Below are 20,174 nucleotides of genomic sequence, written 5' to 3'. Positions count from 1 at the left end.
CAGCACACAGAAAGCACCTGAATTTCTGCTGAATTCACAGACCTCAACTTTTTTGCTGAATCACAACAGACTAAAAAAAAAAAGAGAGACAAAAATACCCCTTTTTGTTATCATTTGCACTTTCTAATGCACGGCACCACATGCCAGAAACCATAACGCACCGATACGTTTCCTGATAGGAAATGCAAACGCCCTGCGAATCCACCGATGGGCTGGGCTGCCTCAGCAACATTTTCTAGCCCTGCTTCTCTGGCCATTTGTTTTGGTTTACATGCAGAGCAGGTCCTGGGGAGGCCCTGCAAGGCTGGGTTAAGGGCTGCTGCCGCCAGGCATAGGAGCAGCCCGGGAGCAGGGTGGCTGAGCATCCCCAGCTCGCCTGGTCGCATCGACAGGGCAGCTGGGGAGCAGGCAGCTGCCTGGCTGCGTTGGCATCCATCACACGCTCGCAGGATGGACAGGCTGCTGGGAAGCCCTTTCCCTAAGGAAAGGGTGGGACGTGCGGCTGTGGAGGAGCCCCTTGGCAGCTGGGGGAAGCGGGGCCGCCCTGTCCCGGCCGCCGGCGGGGTGGAAACTGCAGATCCACAGAGCTCTCGTTGGCAGGCGGCTGCCTGCCGCTGAGCAGGAGTGGGAATGGGGAGCAGGGAACGGGGAGTGGGGAGCTTGGGGCTCCCTCCTGCTGCAGAGGCAAAGCTGGGAGCGGGTGCTGCCAGCACCTCCCCTGCCCAGGCTGTGGCTCTGCCAGCCCTCGTCCGCTCACCCACCCCAGCACCCGCGGGCATGGCAGCACATCTTACCCAACCGCATGCCAGCAAACATCCACAAGATGCTGCTTGGACATGATTTCCCAGATTTTCACTGACTCCGTGGCAGGGCTGACTGGGAGCGCCCCTGATGAGTGGCGGGTCTGCGTGGGGGGTACCAGAGGTGGTGGGGCACCCCCCTCCTCTGGGACCTTCAAAGGAGCCCTGGGTGCTGCTCAGGGAAGCCACATTTTTATTAGCAACTCCGCCATGCCGGAAAGCTAAGACTGCTGATCCACTGCCAGGCCCAGGGACCTGCCCGTTTGCTGCACTTTTTAAACACCTTTCTGCCTGAACCCCGATAAGACTTTTATTTTCCCGTAGGACGCTTCTGGGCTGCCTCCGTCCCAGCTTCTCCGGCCGAGGCTTGCTGCGTGCCCCTGTCCTGGGTGCGTGGAGCCTGGGCACAGCAGCTATCACTGTAGGCGGGCTGGGCTCAGGCTGTGCTCCTCGAACGCGGCCGTCTCAGGGCGGATGCCATAGAGGTGCCCCCCTCCTCCTCTGGCCCCCAGCACCTCCCAGTGCTCTGCTCCCCCTGAGGCAGCCCCCACGGCAGCTCACGGTCCACCAGGCAGATGCTGGCGGTCTCCCGGTCACCCGTCACGGGAGGCGGTGGGTGGGAGGTGGCCGGGCGTGGTGGTTAATGTGTAACCGGCCCCGCCACCTTTCACCCGCGCGCAGCCGTCGGGAGGGCACAGGGCCACGGCGGCAGCCGGGCTGGCTCCCCGGTGCTGGTGGTCCGCAGGGCCCTGCGGTCGGGGTGCGGGGGGCTCGGCGGGGGCCCCCGAGCCGCGCGGCCGCGGCCACACCTCACCCGGCCCGGCCGGCTCTGCCGGCTTCCCAGCTTTCCCTCAGACTTGTTTTTCTGCGCGGAAGTTTCCTGGAGCCAAATGGCTCCCTCCTGCCTGCTCGGGGTCTGCAGCCTCCTCTGCGCCTGGTCAGTGGTGACGGGACACCCCTGCAGCCTCAACCACCAGGTAGGGGGGCCGAGTGGGCTCCGGCGTGGGCAGCAGCTGGGGGCAGGCAGGGGCACCTCGCTCCCCGTCCTGCCAGCACAGCTGGGGCGGTGGCACCGTGCGCCTGCGGGGCAGCAGGCCCTGGTCGGCAGCTCCCACTCTGCACGGCTGGAGAGACGACGAGCAATGAAAATCAACGGGAGCAAGCGGAGTTAACGGGGACATGTGCCGTGCCAGTGGCCACCAAGCACAGGGGTGGTTCACCCACCCCTGGAGCCTAGCTGTCCTGCTCCCAGCCCTGCAGCACCCCTGCTCCCAGCCCCACAACATCCCAGCCTCGGGCGGAACACGTCACGGTTGTCCAGCCCATGCACCGGAGCACAGCGGGGCTGGCAAAAGCCTTGTCTGGGCTGTGGCGTTTCTGACTCTGGGGGTCTCGGCTGCAGCCGTAACACAGCCACCCATAAGGGATGCCTGGGGAGCAGCAGTGAGGCACATCCCCGAGGGGCTCCCAGCCCCACGCTCCCTTCTCCAGTGCATGGTGATGCAGTGACTGAAGCCAGGGTCCGGGCAACCATGGGGTCAGGATCCCTGAGCGCCTGGCGAGGAGCAGGAAATACAACTAACGCATCCCGCCAGGACAAGCACCACAGCCAGCAGCTTGGCTGCACCGGGCGGGAGCTGGGAGGAGGCAGGAAAAGCGGCTGTCTTGGGCGGATGGCACAGGGCAGCACTGCCCACGGAGCTTTCAGATACTCCCTCACAAGGTTTGCACTGTCTTCCCCCGCCTCCCTGAGCCTAGCCCTGTTTGACCTTGAGACAGGACCTGTGCGGTATCCCCATGGCTCAGCCCCATTATAACCCAGTCCTCGGCAGCCCAGGTTTATAAGCGCACATCTGTTCCTCTAGTGAGCAGGGATGGCAGGGCCTGATAGGAGATTTAGGTGAACAGGAGGATAAAGTGTACTCTTCGCTGGGTAAAAAACTGGCTGGCTGGCTGAGCCCAGAGGGTTTTGGTGAATGGAGTTAAATCCAGTTGGCGGCAGGTCACAAGTGGTGTTCCCCAGGGCTCGGTGTTGGGCCCCGTTCTGTTTAATATCTTTATCAATGATCTGGATGAGGGGATCGAGTGCACCCTCAGCAAGTTTGCAGACGACACCAAGTTGGGAGGCAGGGTCGATCTGCTCGAGGGTAGGGAGGCTCTACAGAGGGATCTGGACAGGCTGGATCGATGGGCCGAGGCCAATTGTATGAGGTTCAACAAGGCCAAGTGCCAGGTCCTGCACTTGGGTCACAACAACCCCATGCAGCGCTACAGGCTTGGGGAAGAGTGGCTGGAAAGCTGCCCAGCAGAGAAAGACCTGGGGGTGCTGGCTGACAGCCGGCTGAATATGAGCCAGCAGTGTGCCCAGGTGGCCAAGGCGGCCAAGGGCATCCTGGCCTGTATCAGAAATAGTGTGGCCAGCAGGAGCAGGGAAGTGGTTGTTCCCCTGTACTGGGCACTGGTGAGGCCGCACCTCGAGTCCTGTGTTCAGTTTTGGGCCCCTCACTACAGGAAAGACATGGAGGTGCTGGAGCGTGTCCAGAGAAGGGCAACCAGGTTGGTGAGGGGTCTGGAGCACAAGTCTTATGGGGAGCAGCTGAGGGAACTGGGGCTGTTTAGTCTGGAGAAGAGGAGGCTGAGGGGAGACCTTATTGCTCTTTACAGCTACATGAAAGGAGGTTGTAGCAAGGTGGGTGTTAGTCTCTTTTCTCAAGTAACAAGCAATAAGACAAGAGGAAATGGCCTCAAGTGGCACCAGGGGCGGTTTAGGTTGGATATTAGGAAAAATTTCTTTACTGAAAGGGTTGTCAGTTATTGGAACAGGCTTCCCAGGGAAGTGGTTGAGTCACCATCCCTGGAGGTATTCAAAAAGCGAGTAGACAAGGCACTTCAAGTCATGGTTTAGTGGGCATGGTTGATGGTTGGACTCGATGATCTTGAAGGTCTTTTCCAACCTAAATGATTCTATGAGTCTATGATTCTATGAAAGGAGAGGTGATCACACAGGAGGCAAAGAAATGGAAAGGCCAGCTAGCTGGAAAGCAGCTAGACCTAGAAACCTGGGACTACAGACCACAGCAAACTTCAGCAAGGCACCTCTGCCTGGGGGGCCCAAACATGGCATCAAGCAGGATCCCATGCCTGCCCAAGCAAACTTGAATTGCTGACCCACTCTCTGGCAGCTTCAGTTTGGGCAGCTGGCCTTCTCCCACATAAAGCACAGGCAGAAGTAACACATGCTGGGGACTGCTCCCCAAAATGAGCTTGTATTTGGCTACTCTGTTTTTTGGGGAAAAAACCCCTTCCATGTGGGTTGATCGATCCATCTAGTATGCACTGCTGGCCTTTTGGGACAGCGAATGGTGCCTCGTTTGTTTTGTTTACTAGTATGGCCACAGCCAGCCTGCATTAAGCCGCTGCCACTCACGGCGTATCCTCAGAAATGTGGGAAGGCTGGAGGCATGGATGCAATATCCTGCACAGGCCCCGGGGAGCAGCTCTTGACATGGGTGTCTGGTGCAGGTGCCCACTGCTCTGCAGCCCAGCAGGCTGCCTGCCCGCCTGCCCTCGCAACAGGCAGGGATCTCGCCCGCCTCCCTGCCCCAGCTGGAGGGTGCCCTTGTGTCACGCCAGAGCTCCCTGGGGGCTGGAGGTGGGAATCTGGGGGAGGAAGAGGAGGTCCCTCTGCAAGCTGACCCCGTATGATGACTGCCCTGTGAGGGAGGACAGGAGGGTGACAACCTGGTCCCTTTGCACCCACCTCGTCTGTTTGGGGTCCCCCTCAGCTCTCCACGCACCTCCTTTACTCCTTCAGTCAGCTGCTCTCAATCCTGGGCTGTCTTCCTCATCTTTCTCCATTTATCCTGGCCCACACCAAACTGGCAGCTCATGTGTTTTTTAAACTCGTAAACCTGTCTTTGCTTTTTTAAACTCTGCAAGGGTAATTAATTAAGACATTTGAACTCCTGGGGAGTCTTGGTCTAGACATCCTCCCCAGCACAGAGAGCCCATCTCAGACAGCAGCTCTTTTCCCAGGGATGGGCCGACTGCAAAGGGAAGAGCCTCCTGCATGCTCCAACTTCCCTTCCAAGAAACATCACTGGTTTGGATCTCTCCTTCAACTCCTTGGTTGTGCCCCGTCACGGGACTCTCTTGATGCATTTCCCTTCTCTGCGCTCCCTCAACCTCTCTAGCAATGCCCTGCTGGCGCTGAGCCCAGCAGTCTTCTCCAACCTTGGGACACTGCGTCTGCTGGACCTGAGCAGCTGCAGCATCGCCTACCTCCACACGGATGCTTTCGAGGGCTTGGAAAACTTGCACACACTGCTCCTAAGAAACAACAGTCTGCAAGAGCTTGAGGTCCCTTCCTTCCTGGTGCTGAAGGCTCTTTTCCACCTGGACCTGCGGCACAACGCACTGGTCTCTGTGGACACCTTGAGCCTGCAGCTGATGGATGCAGTCCCGCAGGTCTGGCTGGAAGGGAACCCCTGGGTCTGCGACTGCACTGTGTACCCTCTGCAGCAGTGGCTACAGCGCAGGCAAGGTGAGCGGACGGGGGTGGGTGGCAGGAGACGTGTCAGGCAGGAGGAACCCTGGGTGCAGGGGTCCCGCTTGGTCCTTTTGCTCCAACCCCTGGGCAGGCTCTGAGACAGCTCTCCAGGGACCTCTCCCACCCCACTGAGGGACAGCAAAGTGAAAGGTGATGTGCCTGTTCCTTGCTTGCAGTTACACACAATACCGAAGATTCCAGGATAATTTAGCCACTCTTCTGGGAAAGGGGCTATACATACACTTCAGCCCCTAAATCCACCTATGTGTATCTACGTGGAGTGACCACCTTTTCAAGAGCTGCAGAGCGCTCGGCAGCTCCTCCTGTGGAGCCGGATCAGGCTCCAACGCTCTGAACTTGGCTCCCAGGCGACAGCAGCCCTGTGACAGTGGGGTTTCTATCAGTATGCATGAATTTGGCATTATCCAGCTAAAAGGAGCCTGCTAATCAGTCACACACTCGCACGGTTCCTTGGTCAGGGAATTTTTTTCTTTGGTTGTGCCTTACAACATGCTGAGGACTGTCGAGGCTGAAGGGCAGAGCCAGGAGCACCTTGCGATGCATCCCATCAACCTAGGAGCAAGCAGGGATCGTCTTCTCTAAACTGGGGAGGGGATGGGCGAAAACCTCCTGTCCCACCTTAGCCCATGTGTCTCCCAGCTGTGCAGGTGACTTGTGCATCGCCCCCGGGGCTGCGGGGCCGGGAGGTCACAGCTCTGGATTCCCAGGACCTGAGCTGCTGGATGAAGCAGCGGTTTCCTCGGGGGGTCAGCACGGCGCAGCAGATCACAGTGACCCACAGCAATAGTAAGTTGTGCAGCTACAGAGGCATCTGTAAAGTCTAGCTGCCTCCTGCCCTCCATCACCCCAGAGGGCACTGCAGCCGGAGACCCCCTGCTCTGCCCCGCAGTCCCAGGGGCTCGGGCTGCCCGGCCACCACTGGTGCAGTGGCTTGGTGGGGAGGGTGGTGACCACCTGGAGGTATTTGCTGGCTTTGCAACAGAAAAGTTAGCAGATGCCACAAAGCCGCATGGAGCACAGGCTCCATGGTGATGGGCACCAGTATCAGACAGCCATCCGGCCGTTTTCCCCGCAGTGTTCACATATCCTTGGTAGCTAGCTCTGGGTGAAGAGCATTTATATTGCTCCTGATAAAAGCAATCCAGTGCTGGCTGCACACCGCAGACATGCACAGGGCTGGCTGCTGAGGAGCGCCGGGTGTGCCGCTGGCTGACCCACCATGCCCTGAGGTACCTTTCCTGTGCCGCAGCCACCACACCGCCCGCTGGGAAGGGGGGAAGGAGCTGGCCGTACCTGGTGGGCTTCCTGGTGGCAGCAATTGGCATCTCCATCCTGATTGCGCTGGCTGCCAAGTGCAAGCTCTTCCACAAGAACTTTGCCAGCTACCGCCACCGGCCACTGCCTGAAACCAGCTCAATCAGAGGCAGCCCCATGGAGGATGGCAGCGGCTGGGACAGGGGCTCCTCAGGCCGGGGGGCCTTTGAGAGCCACCCTATGCCTGGTGCTGCCGACCTGCAAGCTGAGGATGATGATGGCTTCATCGAGGACAACTACATCCAGCCAAGCGAGCAGCTGCCAGAGGAAGAGGAGCGAGAATCACACCTCTCCATCTGAGCCTGCTGCCCAGCTACCACCACTGCGGCCTTTCGCCGTCCCCCCCACTTCCATCCCCTTCCTGCCCTTTCCCACCCGCCCTCGGCTTTTGGCCCCGTGTGGCTGGGGGCAGGAGGAAAGGAGTGGAGAGGAGCGGTGGGCTGGAAATGGTGATGGAGGCTGAAGGCAGCCAGCCCCGTGGTGCCCCAGCATGACACCAGCGGGGCTACGTGGGGACACCAGACCCACTGCTGCTCTCCCAGCCCTGCTCGGATGCTGAGGATGACGGAGATGGTGCCTATCGTGCCCGGGCAGCCTGGTGGGATGGGAAGAGGAGCCTGCCCTTGTGCTCCCTGCGGGGTCTCAGGCACCGGCCCCACTGCCCCATGGCGCCAGACCCAGCCCTGCTCTGTCCCTCAATGCGTTGTCACTCTGGGGTGTGATTAAAGCATGATTTAACCCTGCTTCTGCCTGCGGTGGTTTGTTGGGGCTCTCCCAGCAGCAGTGCCAGGAGAAGACACCCAGGCCCACAGCTGGGGTGTGGCTTTTTTTTGCATGTGCTTTCAAGGACCATAAATACATTCCTCGTTAACTGCGGCGGTGAGAGAACAGGTCTGTGGCACCAGTGTTCTCATGCAAACAAATCTGTCACCTGCTGTGGCGCAGGCAGCCCTGCTGCGTCGTCACAGGGTTTCTGTGCATGTCTTTCCAGCGTTGCTTCCTGCCGCGTCCCTTCTCTTTTTTCTTTCTTCCCTCTCCATCAAGACGTGCTAGAAAGTGACTTACCTTTCCCATGTCAGCTCTGCAGAGCTGAGCGAACTTGTTGGCGGCACCAGTTTTGGCGTCAGGCAGGCACGTGCACTGGGGCGAGACAGCCTTGTCCCCAGGCACCCATTACAGAGTCCCGTCTGTATCTCTAACCGTGGAGTTATAAGAACATTATAATTTTTGCATTCCTGTCATCTTTATGGTACGATAAACAGCACATGAGACATAGGTAACTGCAAGTTGTTTCTGCTGTAGCCAGTCATGCCTGCGTGGGTCACACTACAGTTAAAAGCAGGGAGCAGCAGTGGCGTTCACCCTCCTTAGTAAGTGGTTCACAAGGCTCATACCATCCGGATGGGAAGACTTCCCAGGGCACAGCCCAGTCATTACCGTCCCTGATGGCCTGGGAATCTCTCTGTCATGCTCCAGAGCATAAAGCATCATCACAGGGATGGCGTTTCTTGCAGCCCTGCCACATGGCTAATTCCCCCATCTCCTTCAAACCTCCATCTCACTGTAAACTGCCTTTGTATTTCTCTACTCATTAGGATATTTATAGAGCACAGTGTGTACAAAAGTAAATAATACACGTCAGAGAATGTAAACTGAAGGGGACGACTGGGTCAGGTGTTGGATGGGTGATACAGGCCAGTGACTTAAAGCACCTTCCAGAGAGGGAACATGCCATTCAAAGCCACGAGGAGGATGAAAACCTGCTGGCTTGTTTCAGCGATCAGCCAGTTTTTGTTCTTAAATGCCATATTTCTAAACTGACCTTTACTTTTGCAGTCACTGCCTCAATGCTTTGACTTCTAGGATCATCTTAACAGCTACCTGTGAAAATACAATATATGCTGTAATTTTGGGGGAATTTCTAATATCTTTTAGGTAAGATAGGAGACTTAAATCTGAGGGCTGGGAAAATGCATTTCAGTTATCTTCTGAAGGGTATTTTCTGGGCTTTTCAACATGCTTTTTAATCCCATGAACTTGTGCTAGATGCAGTATTTTACTCTTGGTCTCAGCGATGTCTTAAAAGAGATTAAAAATACAGCTGCCCAGGCTTATGTATCCAGGATCTTGCTCATTCCCATCCCTCAGTACCTACTGGTGGGTTGCTTGTCTACTTTGACCCTGCTGGGAGGCCCACCCATTTATTCTTTAACTGAGCAGACGTGGCTGTTTTTCTGGTGTGCTGGGGGCCCCAGTCCCGTGACAGCCCCTCTGCCCCCACTCCAGGCAGCTCCAGTGCCAGCGGGCAGGAGGCTGGCAGCTCACATGGGGGGAAATGCATCTGGCATGCAGAGCTGGGAATATAAAGGGGTCAGACCAGGAAAGGAGGAGCCTTCTCAAGGGGATCCCCCTGGGAAGCTGCTGGAAGAACTGCGGTTGAGGCTGGCGGACGGGAGCAGTAGCAGGTATGCAGGCAGACTGGTTCCAGGCTCATTGTAGGCAGCAGCTGCCGCCTCGAGGCTCGAGGCTCGGCCCTACTGCAGGGCAAAACAGCTTCTCTGTAAACAAACCAGCACGCACCGATATATTCAGGAGGCTTCGCGTGCTCCATGTGAGCATCTTTGAGGGGCACGGCAAGGTCTTAGGTTCACACAGTGGTGGTAAGGGGGAGCAGCTATGTCTAGGTCCTTAAGCAGAGGGAGGTGCACGTGCATCTGAAGGTGGGAGTCGTGTATCAGGAAATAAGTACATGCATTTGGGGGACTGTGGTGGCATTGCCATGCTAGCTGATGAGCCAAAATCACAGCTGCCCGCTGAGGGACCCTGGGCTGTCATGATTTCTGCCCTGGGCTCAGCCTGAGCAGAGGCCAGCTCTGCACAGCTCTGCCACCTCCCACTTTGCAGAGAGGCCAACGCTCAAGCATCAGCCTTCAATACGGTTGACTTCTGTAACACTTTATTATGGATTTCCATGCACAACACAGGAACCAAGAAAGGAGCAAACAAGTACCACTGCTGCAGAGGTGAGTCAGTGACTGGAGCAGCGCAGGCTGTCCATCTGGGCAGTCAGACACCCAAACCACTATCTTTGGGGACAGCCTGTTCTCAGCCATTATTTCCTTGGGTTGCTGACATGGCCCAAAAACGTCCTTTTCTGGCACAATTCATGGGCATTTGGGGCACATTTTGAAGGGGCTATGGAGGGGAGGATTCACATTGGCATGCAGGCAGTGCAGAGCTGCGAGCTCAGCACAGTCATGCGTCTTCACAGAAATGCCCAGATGTGCAAAACAGCTGGTGTGCAGGCAGCTGTGGCCTGTCCACATGTGCAGGTTGGGGGAGCTGGGAGTAACTGCTAAAGCACTGATGCAGGCAGAGACAATGCAGCTTGGTATAACTGCACATGGACCGACACAGATGTGCAGAGCAGCAGCAACGGTGATGGTGCAGAACTGTCCAGCTCTGGCCTGTCCCTCCCTGTGTACGCACAGGGATCCCTGCTGGACCTGGGGTCAAACAGCCCAGAGGGCAAGGACGGCTTTTTGCTTTGCAGAGGATTTAGCGCAGAAGGACCTGAGCTTAGTAACACCCTCTGAACTCTTGGGCAGATTAAGGGAAATGATGCAGAGAAAAGAGGAAACAGCAGTTTAATAAAATCTATAGACGATGTGAAAGTGGCAAAGGAAAATGTAGAAATAACAGAGATCCAGAAAGAAAAGCCAAAATGATGTTCCTGTACTTTGGGGAAAACAATCCAAGGCTTTGGGGGAAGGAAAGCCAGCAGAAGCACGGCAAGAGCAGATGAATACAGAAGTGCCCTCACGCGATCTGAGTGCATCAGGAACGGTGTGGTCTGGAGGTGCAAAGGGGATGAAGTCCTCATTGTCCAGTGTATACCTGGTGGGGTTCACTGATGCTGAACTCTGACACTGTCTCCACGTGTAACACGGACAGTGATTCATGCTGTTACTAAGGGAATGAGCTATTATCCTCTTCCAAATAAATTTGCTACCAGGCACCAAAAAATAATAGCTCAGTCTTATTCCATTACAGAGGGAACTTAGCAAATAATAAGCAAAAATAACAGCTGGGGCAGAGCAGCTCAGGTAAGGGGGATATGGGAGCAGGCAGGAAGATGAAGAGAATGTTGCACATGAGCAGCTTTGCTAGGAGGTTATGATCTGTGTCTATGGAAAGGGCAGTGAAATGGTTTGTGGGTCTATGGAGGAAATGAGAATTTTGACAGGTAAATTAGTGTCAAGTCACAGGAAAAGCTCCTGGGGGTGAGTTGTTAGCATGCCTCTGGGAAAGACACCTCAGTGATAGACACCTTGTAGAGATAAAACACCAAAGAAGCTCCAGGTAAGGCCCAAGTGGTAGCAGAAGAACTTTCTGCCCTGCAGCAGCTGCAGCACTCAACAGACAGAAAGAGCACGGGAACACGCAGGGACTGGGATGAGCTGCAGCGCTCCCATGGCAGCAGAGGTGCCTCTGCTCGGGAAACTCCTGTCTGAGGGCAACAGCACTCCCCCCTCGCACCGCCCTTGCAGAGCAGCGGCCCCAGCCCCAGGATTCGGGCATCCCATGGCCATCCCCCAGAAAATGCACCTTGCTGTTTGTGGCTCGCATGGCTGGAGCACACTGGTGTGAAAACAGAGCTGTGGTTTGATAAACCACGGAAGGTGGTGGGCCACAGAAATGTAATATTGGAACAGATCCTGGCATTGCAAACACAGACAGTATTTCATGTGAGGTCCAGCCATGCTGGGCCTCTGCCACACAGAATCCCATGCAAATCCTACGCTCACTCCCACAGACACACAGGTGCTTTCTCGGGAGCAGCCCCTGCAGCCGTACCTCCTACCGAGCTCCCTTCACTTGCGCTGCACGCCTGCTGACACACAGAATATTTCCTGCCATTCATCAGCTGCTAGAGGCTCTGCTTTGCTCAGGAGCTGGCGGCTCTGCACAGAGCACAGGGTGGTTTTATACCACCCACAATCACAGCTTCTCCTGCCAGGAAAGTGCACGAGACAGCTCCGGGAACTGCAGGAACCAAACAAGTACTGGGGTCCCCGGGGGTACAGGACAGGCTCACCTTAACTCTGTGTCTGGGCTCGCAGCCGGGCAGGCAGCAGCTGTCACGGGAAACTTGCGGAGATAAAACGCCAACCAGGCCAGCGCTGTGCTCCTAACGTGCCAGGTCAAAGAGCCTGTCCAGGCACCCCAAGTCCCTGCTGCGCCATCAGCCTGGAGCAAAGCAAATGCCAGTCATCTCCAAAAGAAGCACAAGGGACACCGCGACGCTCGCCCTTCCTTCAGGAAAGGCTGGCACGAGCCCTGCTGACGGGTCATATCCAGTGAGGCTCACGCAGGGGTGTCCTGGGTCAGATCAGGTTGGCCATGCTGGAGGTGGGAGGAAGCCGCCTGTTTGCAGCGAGGCGGCCGGAGATGGTGAAGACACGGATGTCGCCGGTCTCCAGGCTCCGAGGAGCCGCCTGGCAGCAGGAGGTGCAGAGCAGGTAGAGCAGCAGGCAGAGGAGGATGGCACTGCCGGCAGTCAGGAGGACAACCCCGCTGGTGAACATGCTGGCCAGCGGCCGTGCGGGGCTGAGCTGCATGGTCGTGGTGGAGAGGATGGTGAGCACGACCCCGCAGACCACCAGCACCAGGGCGCTGAGCAGCAGCACCAGGCAGTCCGAGAAGCCCCCGCTCTTCAGGAGCTCGATCTGGTCCCGGCTGCGGATGCAGTTCATGTCCTGGATTGCAGAGCTCAGCAGCTGCTTCAGCAGCACGAGCAGGGCCAGGAGGCAGAGCGTGGTGCCCACGGCCAGCCGCCACTCCCCAGACCGGCTGCTAGTACTATACAGCAGGATGATGCCCCCGATCCCGCAGGCCAGGATCAGCACCACAGCCATCCCATAGCACAGGATGGACTTCTTGGGGTCCTGGAACCACCAGAGCTCCACATGCTCTTCCAAGATGTTCCTCTGGATGTGATCCGCGTCCGCAGGGGTGCGGGGGCTGCTCAGCTCTGCCAGCTCCGGCATGGTGGGAGGCTGGGTTGGGCACGGTGGGGCGGTTGCACAGGTGAATCTACACCCTTACAGTGAAGTGGAGGGTCAAGGCAGCAGCAGTTGCGAAGGCAGCTGCATTTCTCAAGTGGGGACGCCTCTGTTTCATTCTTTAGAGCCTGGTGAAGCTCCCTTCTGCAGCAGTGCCATCTGGAGAGCTATGGTCCATGCGCTGGGGCTGAGCCCACCCCCCAGGCAGGGCTGCAGGACATGGTGGAGCATCCCTAGAGCAGCACCGTGAGGGAACAACCAGGGCTGCGTCCTTCCTTTCCTGTGTCTTTCATCTGAAAAAGTCAAGAAGAGAAGATATCATTAAACAGAGACCCTGCTCCCCTGAACCAAACAATCCCCTGCCAAACCCTGGGCCTTGGTTGCTCCAGACTGGCCTGAAGACCTTTCCCTGCCTCCCTCACAATAGCCCCATGCAACTGGAGCACAGATCAGTCACGCACGCACGTCTTCAGGGAGACTTCCACGCACTGCTGGGGGACCTCAGCCTGCGCCAAGGACGAGTCTCCTGCCTCCCCAGCCCCGTGTGCCCAGCTCAGAGGCTACTGGCACATCGCTGCCCGCAGGACTCTGCCTGCAGCTGGTGCTGGCAGCAGGGCAGGGACGGAGCAGAGGCAAGTCCCTCCTGGGATAAAGCCCCATTCACAGCTCCGGCTTCACATGCTCCCTCATCAGCATCAGCCTCTTGTCACCAACTGGCTCTGCTGCCCAGAATGACATCGGGAGATGGGGGTCAGGACCGGGGCTTAACCCTTTCAGTGCAGTCGCTGGAAGAGCGAGAGCTGCCCTTGCTGCATGTTCCCAGCCTTGTCCCTACCCCTGCACTGCTAGCGGTTCCCCCACCCAAGTTCCCTACAGAAATATGATGGTTACATCTCCAGTGGTCTCAGCGCTGCCCTGGAAAGAGCCCCCAGAAAGCTGGGACCTGGCACCCTGCAATTTTGCTCTCTTCTTTGCTGGTCCCTGAAGCATTCCCCACTGGAGGGGAGCAGGGGAAGGGCCGCGGTGGCTGCAGGGTGAAGGCAGGCTCCCTGGTGCTGCGCACAGCCGGGCTCCCCTTGGCACAGCACCTTGTCTCAACCGGCAGCCTGGCTTCCCGGGCTCATCACCTCCCCAACATCCAGGCCCCCCTCAATTCTTCATGGGTACAGTTTTACACCAAGAGTGGAAACCACTTGCATTTCTCTCACATAATGTCCCGCACCAGCATGTGAGTGCTCTGGCTGGTTCCACAGCACCAGAAGGACCCTCCAGCACAACTAGTAACCAAAGCAAGGAGAGGTGCTGGGGGGGACAGTGCGGGAGCGTCTCAGGTATGGCTGAGCCCTTGACGCATGGGGCAGACCCTGGAGACCCACGAACTGCCTCCCTGGTCACCTCCCACACAGGACGACGCATGTTTGGCCATCGTGGGCACACACACGCAAACTGGTCAGAATCCTACAGGAGCCCATGGTGGGGACAGGAACGGATGCAGATCCCCTGTGTCAGAGCTGTGTTACTTCTCCCAGGTGGGGGGATGGCCACGCAGCACCCTGCCTGCTAGAAATGGCTCTCCGGGAGCCTGTCAGCCCATGCCAAACACTCCCTTTGTCTTTGTGCCCTGCTCTGCACGGCGCTGGGACTCTGGGCTCATTACGGACGGGTGGGGACAATTTGTGACCTCCACGCATGGCAGCTCTGCACACACCAGGGATCTTCGCTCCCACAGCTCTCCCTGTCCTCAGGCAGTCTCCACAGACGCATCCCCTTACGGCAATGCCTTTGCTACCAGCAAACGCCTCAAAATGCCCCTCCATCGGGGACAAGCCAACGTGGGGTGGGGGGAGAGGGAGGACAATAGCGTGGGGGGTGCCCGAACCAGACACCGCCTGACAGTGTCAGGCCAAGCTCCTCCTGAGTCACTCCCCGGCGGTGATGGAGCATGAGGTCACTTTGGACGTGGCTCAGGGCACGCTGCCAGCTGGCAGCACGTGTCCAGGAAGTCTCTAACCACCACGGGTTTGCAGGCCCGGGACCCATCACGCCATGTGAGCTGCGCACTGTGCTATTCCCTCGCACGGCCGCCGCTGCTTGAATTGCCTGGGCAGGGAGTGGGCTGGGATGCAGAAGCCCAGGCTCCAGAGGGTACCCTTGCCTGGAGGCCCGTGGGAGATCTGCAGCTCCCGGCTAGAGCCAGAACAATCAGAAAGCATCAATTAGGGAGAAAAAAAAGCTGTGGTTGAGTATGCTGATTTGTGCCTGCTGGGACCCTCTTCGATTTTGCATGAGACAGAAGATACCTTGTGCTGTCCGCATGTGCCCAGGACACAGGTTCCTGAGAAGGTGAGGATATCACAGGGCACTTTCAAAGGAGAGGGGCGAGATGAGGTTGAGCCCGGAGACGTTTCCTCAGCCTATGCAAACCAGCTCAGTGCTAAGCACTACTTCCTCCTGCCTTTCCTTCTCCAAGCACAGCAGTGCCTTATCTCCTCCTTACCAGCGAACGGGTGAGTCTAGTAGATAGCAGGTTTGTAGATTAGATTGAGATTTTGGACTAAGAAAACATGAAGCTTGGAGAAGTGCAAAGTCTGCGGCCTTCTGCTGCTTGACCAAAGTTGCGCACACAAGTTGTGAGTCAAACAGTAAGCATAAAAAACACAACAGCACTAACCACAATGAGGGAAAATGTGACCAAAAATCAAGCTATGGCACTGCATTCTCATGTTACTTTTTAAAATTTAGCCATTTTAATTTTTATTTGCTCAGAAGAAGGTCAGGGAGCAAGATAAAACTATTAGAGCATCTGGCTGCAGAACAAAATAAGGTATGACCTCTATGAGCAGGTATTTCCCAGTGTTATATTAACCTCTATTGAACAGAGGCAAAGGCTTCTACTGAAGTGTGTCCCCATGTTTCCTTGTGTGTGTTTGAAAATGTTGTGGGAATATAAACTTTTGCTCTATAAGCCTCCACACTTGTCTTGGGCTTCTCTAGACTGCGAGGGTTTGTGCCACTAATAACAGTATTTTTACTCTTAGAATCACAGAATAATTCAGGTGGGATGGGACCTTGTAAAGCCACCTGGTCCATCCCTCTGCTTGAAGCAGAGTTAACCTCAAAGTCAGACTGAGCAGCTCAGGGCCCCATCCACTTGGATGCTGGATACTGCCAAGGATGGAGGATCCACAGCCCCTTTGGGATCATTCCAGTGTTTAACCATCCTCACCAGGAATAAATTTTTCCTTAAATCTAACTACAGTTTCCCATTCCTCAGCACGGCTGCCTTGCCTCCCATCCTCTTAAGAAAAATCTGACTGTCTTTATGTATTAAACAAAAGCAGCCCTATCCTGGGTGTCACCACCCTTGGAGAAGGGATGAAACTAGATCTCACAGCAACTTTGCTGATCTGGTTTCTTTGCATTATGCAGCATATCAGTTTGCCTGGATCAGACTGAGAGAAAGGAAGGGATGTGGATCCCTGTTCTGCCACGAGGGAGAAGGATAGCAGTTGCCCCTTCTGCAGCTCTTCTTTGGGCTACTTGGTCTCACTGGTCTGGGACAGACCATAACACAGACCCTTTGGGAGCTTAAGCCAGTTAGGCCATCAGACTAGCCAGTTTGATAACGTGTATCACAGGTCATTAATCTCTACCATTTACTTACTAATGAACCCAGTGCTTTCAGTGCTCTCATCTTTGTATTAGGAGAAAAAGGAGAGGGCCAGCCCAGCCACACAGTGCTTTCTGACTGAAGGTCGCATTTCAGGAAAAAATTGACAAGCTGTCCTTCCCCGCTGCTGGCTGGCAGCTGGGAAGGAAGAACAGGAAAGCGCTGGGAATGCAGGAAAACAAAAATGTTCATGTTTTTCCTTTTTCGCTGTGGGTTTTTTTTTCCTACTCTGACAACATTTAACTGGGAATTGAGGGTCATCATCAACTGGTTTCTGGCCACTCCTGGCTGCAGGTGTGAGAGACACACGCCTGCTGACTGCCTGGGAATGGTTTATGCATTTATTTATTTACTTATAGACTTTTTCTGTCTGACTGTCTGATATCTGACAGATGGGCCATGGACTGTATGTTAATTAACACTTTCATTTCAGAGCCACATAAAACTCAGCTGTTGAAATACTCGCCACTTCCCTCTCCCCAAACCCAGGGTACACCATGAGACATTGCTTACCCACAGCATTCGGGAGGGGAAGTCTGGGGGTGGGACAGGCTCCTGCAGCACTTCCAGCCTTGGAAGGATTTTATGCAGCTATGTGGACTTTGTGAGCATCACGGAGACCGAGAGTGTCCGGCAAGATTTGCTGTAAAATAACAATACGTAAAATGATTTGCGTGAGCAATCTAGATGAGAGCCAATAGAGCCTCAAATCTCAAACATATACAAGCCATCTCCTTCCCCTGCTTCTCCAGTCCATCACAGCTTATTTGCTTCTTGGCCAGGTCTGGCCATAGCCTGTTTGGGATGGACTTGCCACCACTCTGTGCCTCACAGGAACCTCTAGTCCAGAATTGCCATAAGTATTTTCCCATCCCTTCGTGTAATTTTTCCAACTTCCATTCTATTCTGTCTATTCTATTTCAGTTGGAAGGGACCTACAACAATCATCTAGTCCAACTGCCTGACCAATTCAGGGCTGACCAAATTAAAGCATGTTATTAAGGACATTGTCCAAATGTCTCTTGAACACTGACAGGCTTGGGGCATTGACCACCTCTCCAGGAAGCCTGTTCCACTGTTTGACCACCCTCTTGGTAAAGAAATTCTTCCTAAGCATATTCTATTCTATTCTAACTCCCTAGTAAGCTCAAAGAAAATCAAGCTCATGTATCTTCTTTTATGTCTGAATTACTGCCAATACACAAGTCAGAAGCTGTGAATGTCATAGTGCTCAAGGCCCATCTGTGGCCCTGGGAGCAGGGACGCTGCTGCCCTGGGGCGTGTGGGAAGGTCTCCTCTCTTCTCCTGAGAACTCAGGAGTGGGGATAGAGGAACCAGCGGGGGATGGGAGTAATGGGGCTTTTATGTGGCATCTGTCTGTCTCACCCAAAATCCTAGCAAAAGATCCACACTCCTTTGGCTGCTACATCAACCGCCAATTTCCAGTGCTCCTCCTTTCTAGGGCTGCTCAAAATCCAGGCAAACCTATGCTGTCTAACCTGTATCTCTGGGGAGAGCCCACCCTCTCTACCCTGCCAGAGGGATAATGCTTTCCCAGAAGTGACCATCTGTCCCCCCAGCGCTTCTGCCACCAGACATCATTCGGGAAGCCTTGGGGAAGCCCTGGGCGGTGGCAGACTGTCCCTTCCTTTCACCAAGCCTAGGGGCTCTGGGGGCAAGGATGGTGGAGGGCTTGTTGTAACAGGGTCAGCATGCAGCTACTTTTTACAGAAATCCAGATAGCTTTGGCGTGCTCCATTATAAAGGTTCGTGTTCGCCTTCTTCTCTGTGTTCATAACAGGCGTCCATCATCCTGACCCCACAGAGCCTGTCCTGATGCACCTCTGCCGAGGGAGGCCTGGGAGTCCTGAAGGAACGAGAAACTCCCGAGCCTCATGTGCCGAGAGGAAACACGATGGCGCAAGGAAGAAACGATGTGGAGGCAAGAGGCAGGATCTCCTAAGAAGTACGTCTGAAGCAGCCCCCGAATCTGCCAGCAGTTACTGATGAAGCACGGCCCTTCCCGCGCACGCACGGTCCCGGGGAGGAGGGCTCACTCACCTGCGGCAGACGCTGCCCACACGCGACAGCCCAGCGCCGTTCCCTGCTCCTGGCTGGCAGCAATGTTTTTTCCTGACTTTCCTTCCACTGGAGCGAGCTAACGAGGGAGCTCACGGGGAAAATCTCTTCCCTTCCTCCGGCAACCGCCTGCCAAGAAACAGGTGCTCCTGCCGGCTCCCCTTCCTGGTGCGGGACGGGCAGCACCCACGAGAGGCTGCAAGCCCTCACCTCTCGCCCGGGCAGGTGCATTCCCCAGCAGGGTGGTGTCTCAGCAAACCTGCTGCTGGCCTTGGAGAGGCTCCAGAGCCGCGCAGGTGTGCAGGTGCTACCCCTCCCTCCCTCCCCCGGCGGGATCTGGCCACACACCGATCCTGGAAGGTGGCTCATTTCCTCCCAGCTGGAGGGGCAGGGGTGCCCGAGCCAGGGAGCAGCTCCCAGGCAGCGGGTGAGAGGAAGCCTGCAGCCAGGCTGGCAGCGCGAGGGAAGGTTTGACACATTCAGCAAGTATTTGGTATGACGTGCTGTTAAATAAAATAGCCCCTGCACTACTGTACAGGCTAGGGCCATCTGGTCGCATCAGGACTGGATCTTTGTACGGCATTTGGACCAGGCAGGCGCTTAGGTCAGGCAAGATGTCGTGGTGGTGCCACCTCCGTCACCAGGCAGCTGCAGTACCCCCCTCCCTGGGAAAGAGCGGCATCAGCACAGCCTGCCATGCTGCAGAAGAGCTGACTTCCTGGTAATCTAGTTGAAAGAAAAGGGTGACCATTTTGAGAGGAGTTAGGGAAACAGAGAAGGACTTATTTGAGAGAGGGAGAGAAAAAAAGGGAGTAGCAGGAACGCAGAAGTCAGCAGGGGAATAGGACTCCCAGCCTGAGTGCGTGCCCCCTCCCTTGGGGCTGGGCTTAATGACAGCAGAAGGGATCACTACTCCGAGTCTGAGCAGCTGGAAAATCTCCTGGGAGATGTAGAAAGAAGAGAACGGAGCCGACAGCAGCTCTTGCCTGACTAATGGAAAGAGAGGCTCAGTTATTAAGTCGCATGCTAGTTTTTTTAGCAGGCTATGAGAAGGGAAGCTTAGGATATGCTAATACAATAGACACCAATTACTGTGACAGCTTCAGGAATTTGTCCGAGTAAAATCTGACAGATCTTTTGAAACTTGCGAAATATCATCTGTCCGTCCAGTGGTTGTTGTCCTAAACCTAAAACAACTAATGGGCTGTGGTGGATTTGACTATACAAACACCCTTGAACAATGAGCTTGTCCCTACCCAGAAAAACCTCGTCCTTTAGGTAGGCCAGTTAACAAATACATCATCCAAGAGGAAACCTTATTCAGCTTTAAAGATAGCCATATATTCACTTTAAAAAGTGGGCTGTAACTTTATAAGAGCATGAGATGCTTACCAGATCCTTTAGACAGGTACCAAGAAGAGAAACAGACAATGGAGACCAAGAGAGGATGAAAGCGGAACATGTCTTTGCACTCTGACAGAATTCAGAAGACCATTAGCATACAAACCCATAACCCAGTTACAACTTAATTCTGAAAACATTTGTACAGCACACGCGTGGGAGACTGACCTTGGTCTAGTTTTCCCAGTATAGAAAGGGCTTGTACATCTATTTTTCTTCCAGCAGGTCTCTGATAAACCTCAGTTGTAACACTCTGCTGTGACTGACTTTTAACG

At 55.4% G+C, this 20,174-nt stretch overlaps 2 protein-coding genes across 2 annotated transcripts; one reads left to right on the top strand and one right to left on the bottom strand.

Moving 5' to 3' along the window:
- The first annotated feature begins 1,605 nt into the window (after positions 1–1,605).
- C10H1orf210 (chromosome 10 C1orf210 homolog) lies at positions 1,606–7,427 on the top strand. Its single transcript, XM_075037584.1, has 4 exons — positions 1,606–1,777; positions 4,836–5,343; positions 6,010–6,156; positions 6,620–7,427. Exons 1-4 carry the CDS (start codon positions 1,691–1,693, stop codon positions 6,982–6,984), a joined length of 1,107 nt encoding a protein of 368 aa, XP_074893685.1. The 5' UTR covers positions 1,606–1,690; the 3' UTR covers positions 6,985–7,427.
- A 4,644-nt stretch (positions 7,428–12,071) lies between these two features.
- TMEM125 (transmembrane protein 125) lies at positions 12,072–12,734 on the bottom strand. Its single transcript, XM_075037582.1, has one exon. It carries the CDS (start codon positions 12,732–12,734, stop codon positions 12,072–12,074), a length of 663 nt encoding a protein of 220 aa, XP_074893683.1.
- Positions 12,735–20,174: the final 7,440 nt, after the last annotated feature.

This window comes from Buteo buteo, chromosome 10, assembly GCF_964188355.1.
Source record: "Buteo buteo chromosome 10, bButBut1.hap1.1, whole genome shotgun sequence".
NCBI lineage: Eukaryota > Metazoa > Chordata > Aves > Accipitriformes > Accipitridae > Buteo > Buteo buteo.
The sequence above is the reverse complement of the archived record's forward strand: the minus strand, read 5'-3'. Positions and strand labels throughout refer to the sequence as shown.

What these genes read in the sequence shown, in the direction of transcription:
- TMEM125 (XM_075037582.1), bottom strand. Translation starts at nt 12,734, where the DNA reads ATGCCGGAGCTGGCAGAGCTGAGCAGCCCCCGCACCCCTGCGGACGCG.
- C10H1orf210 (XM_075037584.1), top strand. Translation starts at nt 1,691, where the DNA reads ATGGCTCCCTCCTGCCTGCTCGGGGTCTGCAGCCTCCTCTGCGCCTGG. An exon ending in CCTGCAGCCTCAACCACCAG is followed by an intron (nt 1,778 to 4,835) that starts GTAGGGGGGCCG and finishes CTCTTTTCCCAG; the next exon opens with GGATGGGCCGACTGCAAAGG. An exon ending in GTGGCTACAGCGCAGGCAAG is followed by an intron (nt 5,344 to 6,009) that starts GTGAGCGGACGG and finishes TGTGTCTCCCAG; the next exon opens with CTGTGCAGGTGACTTGTGCA.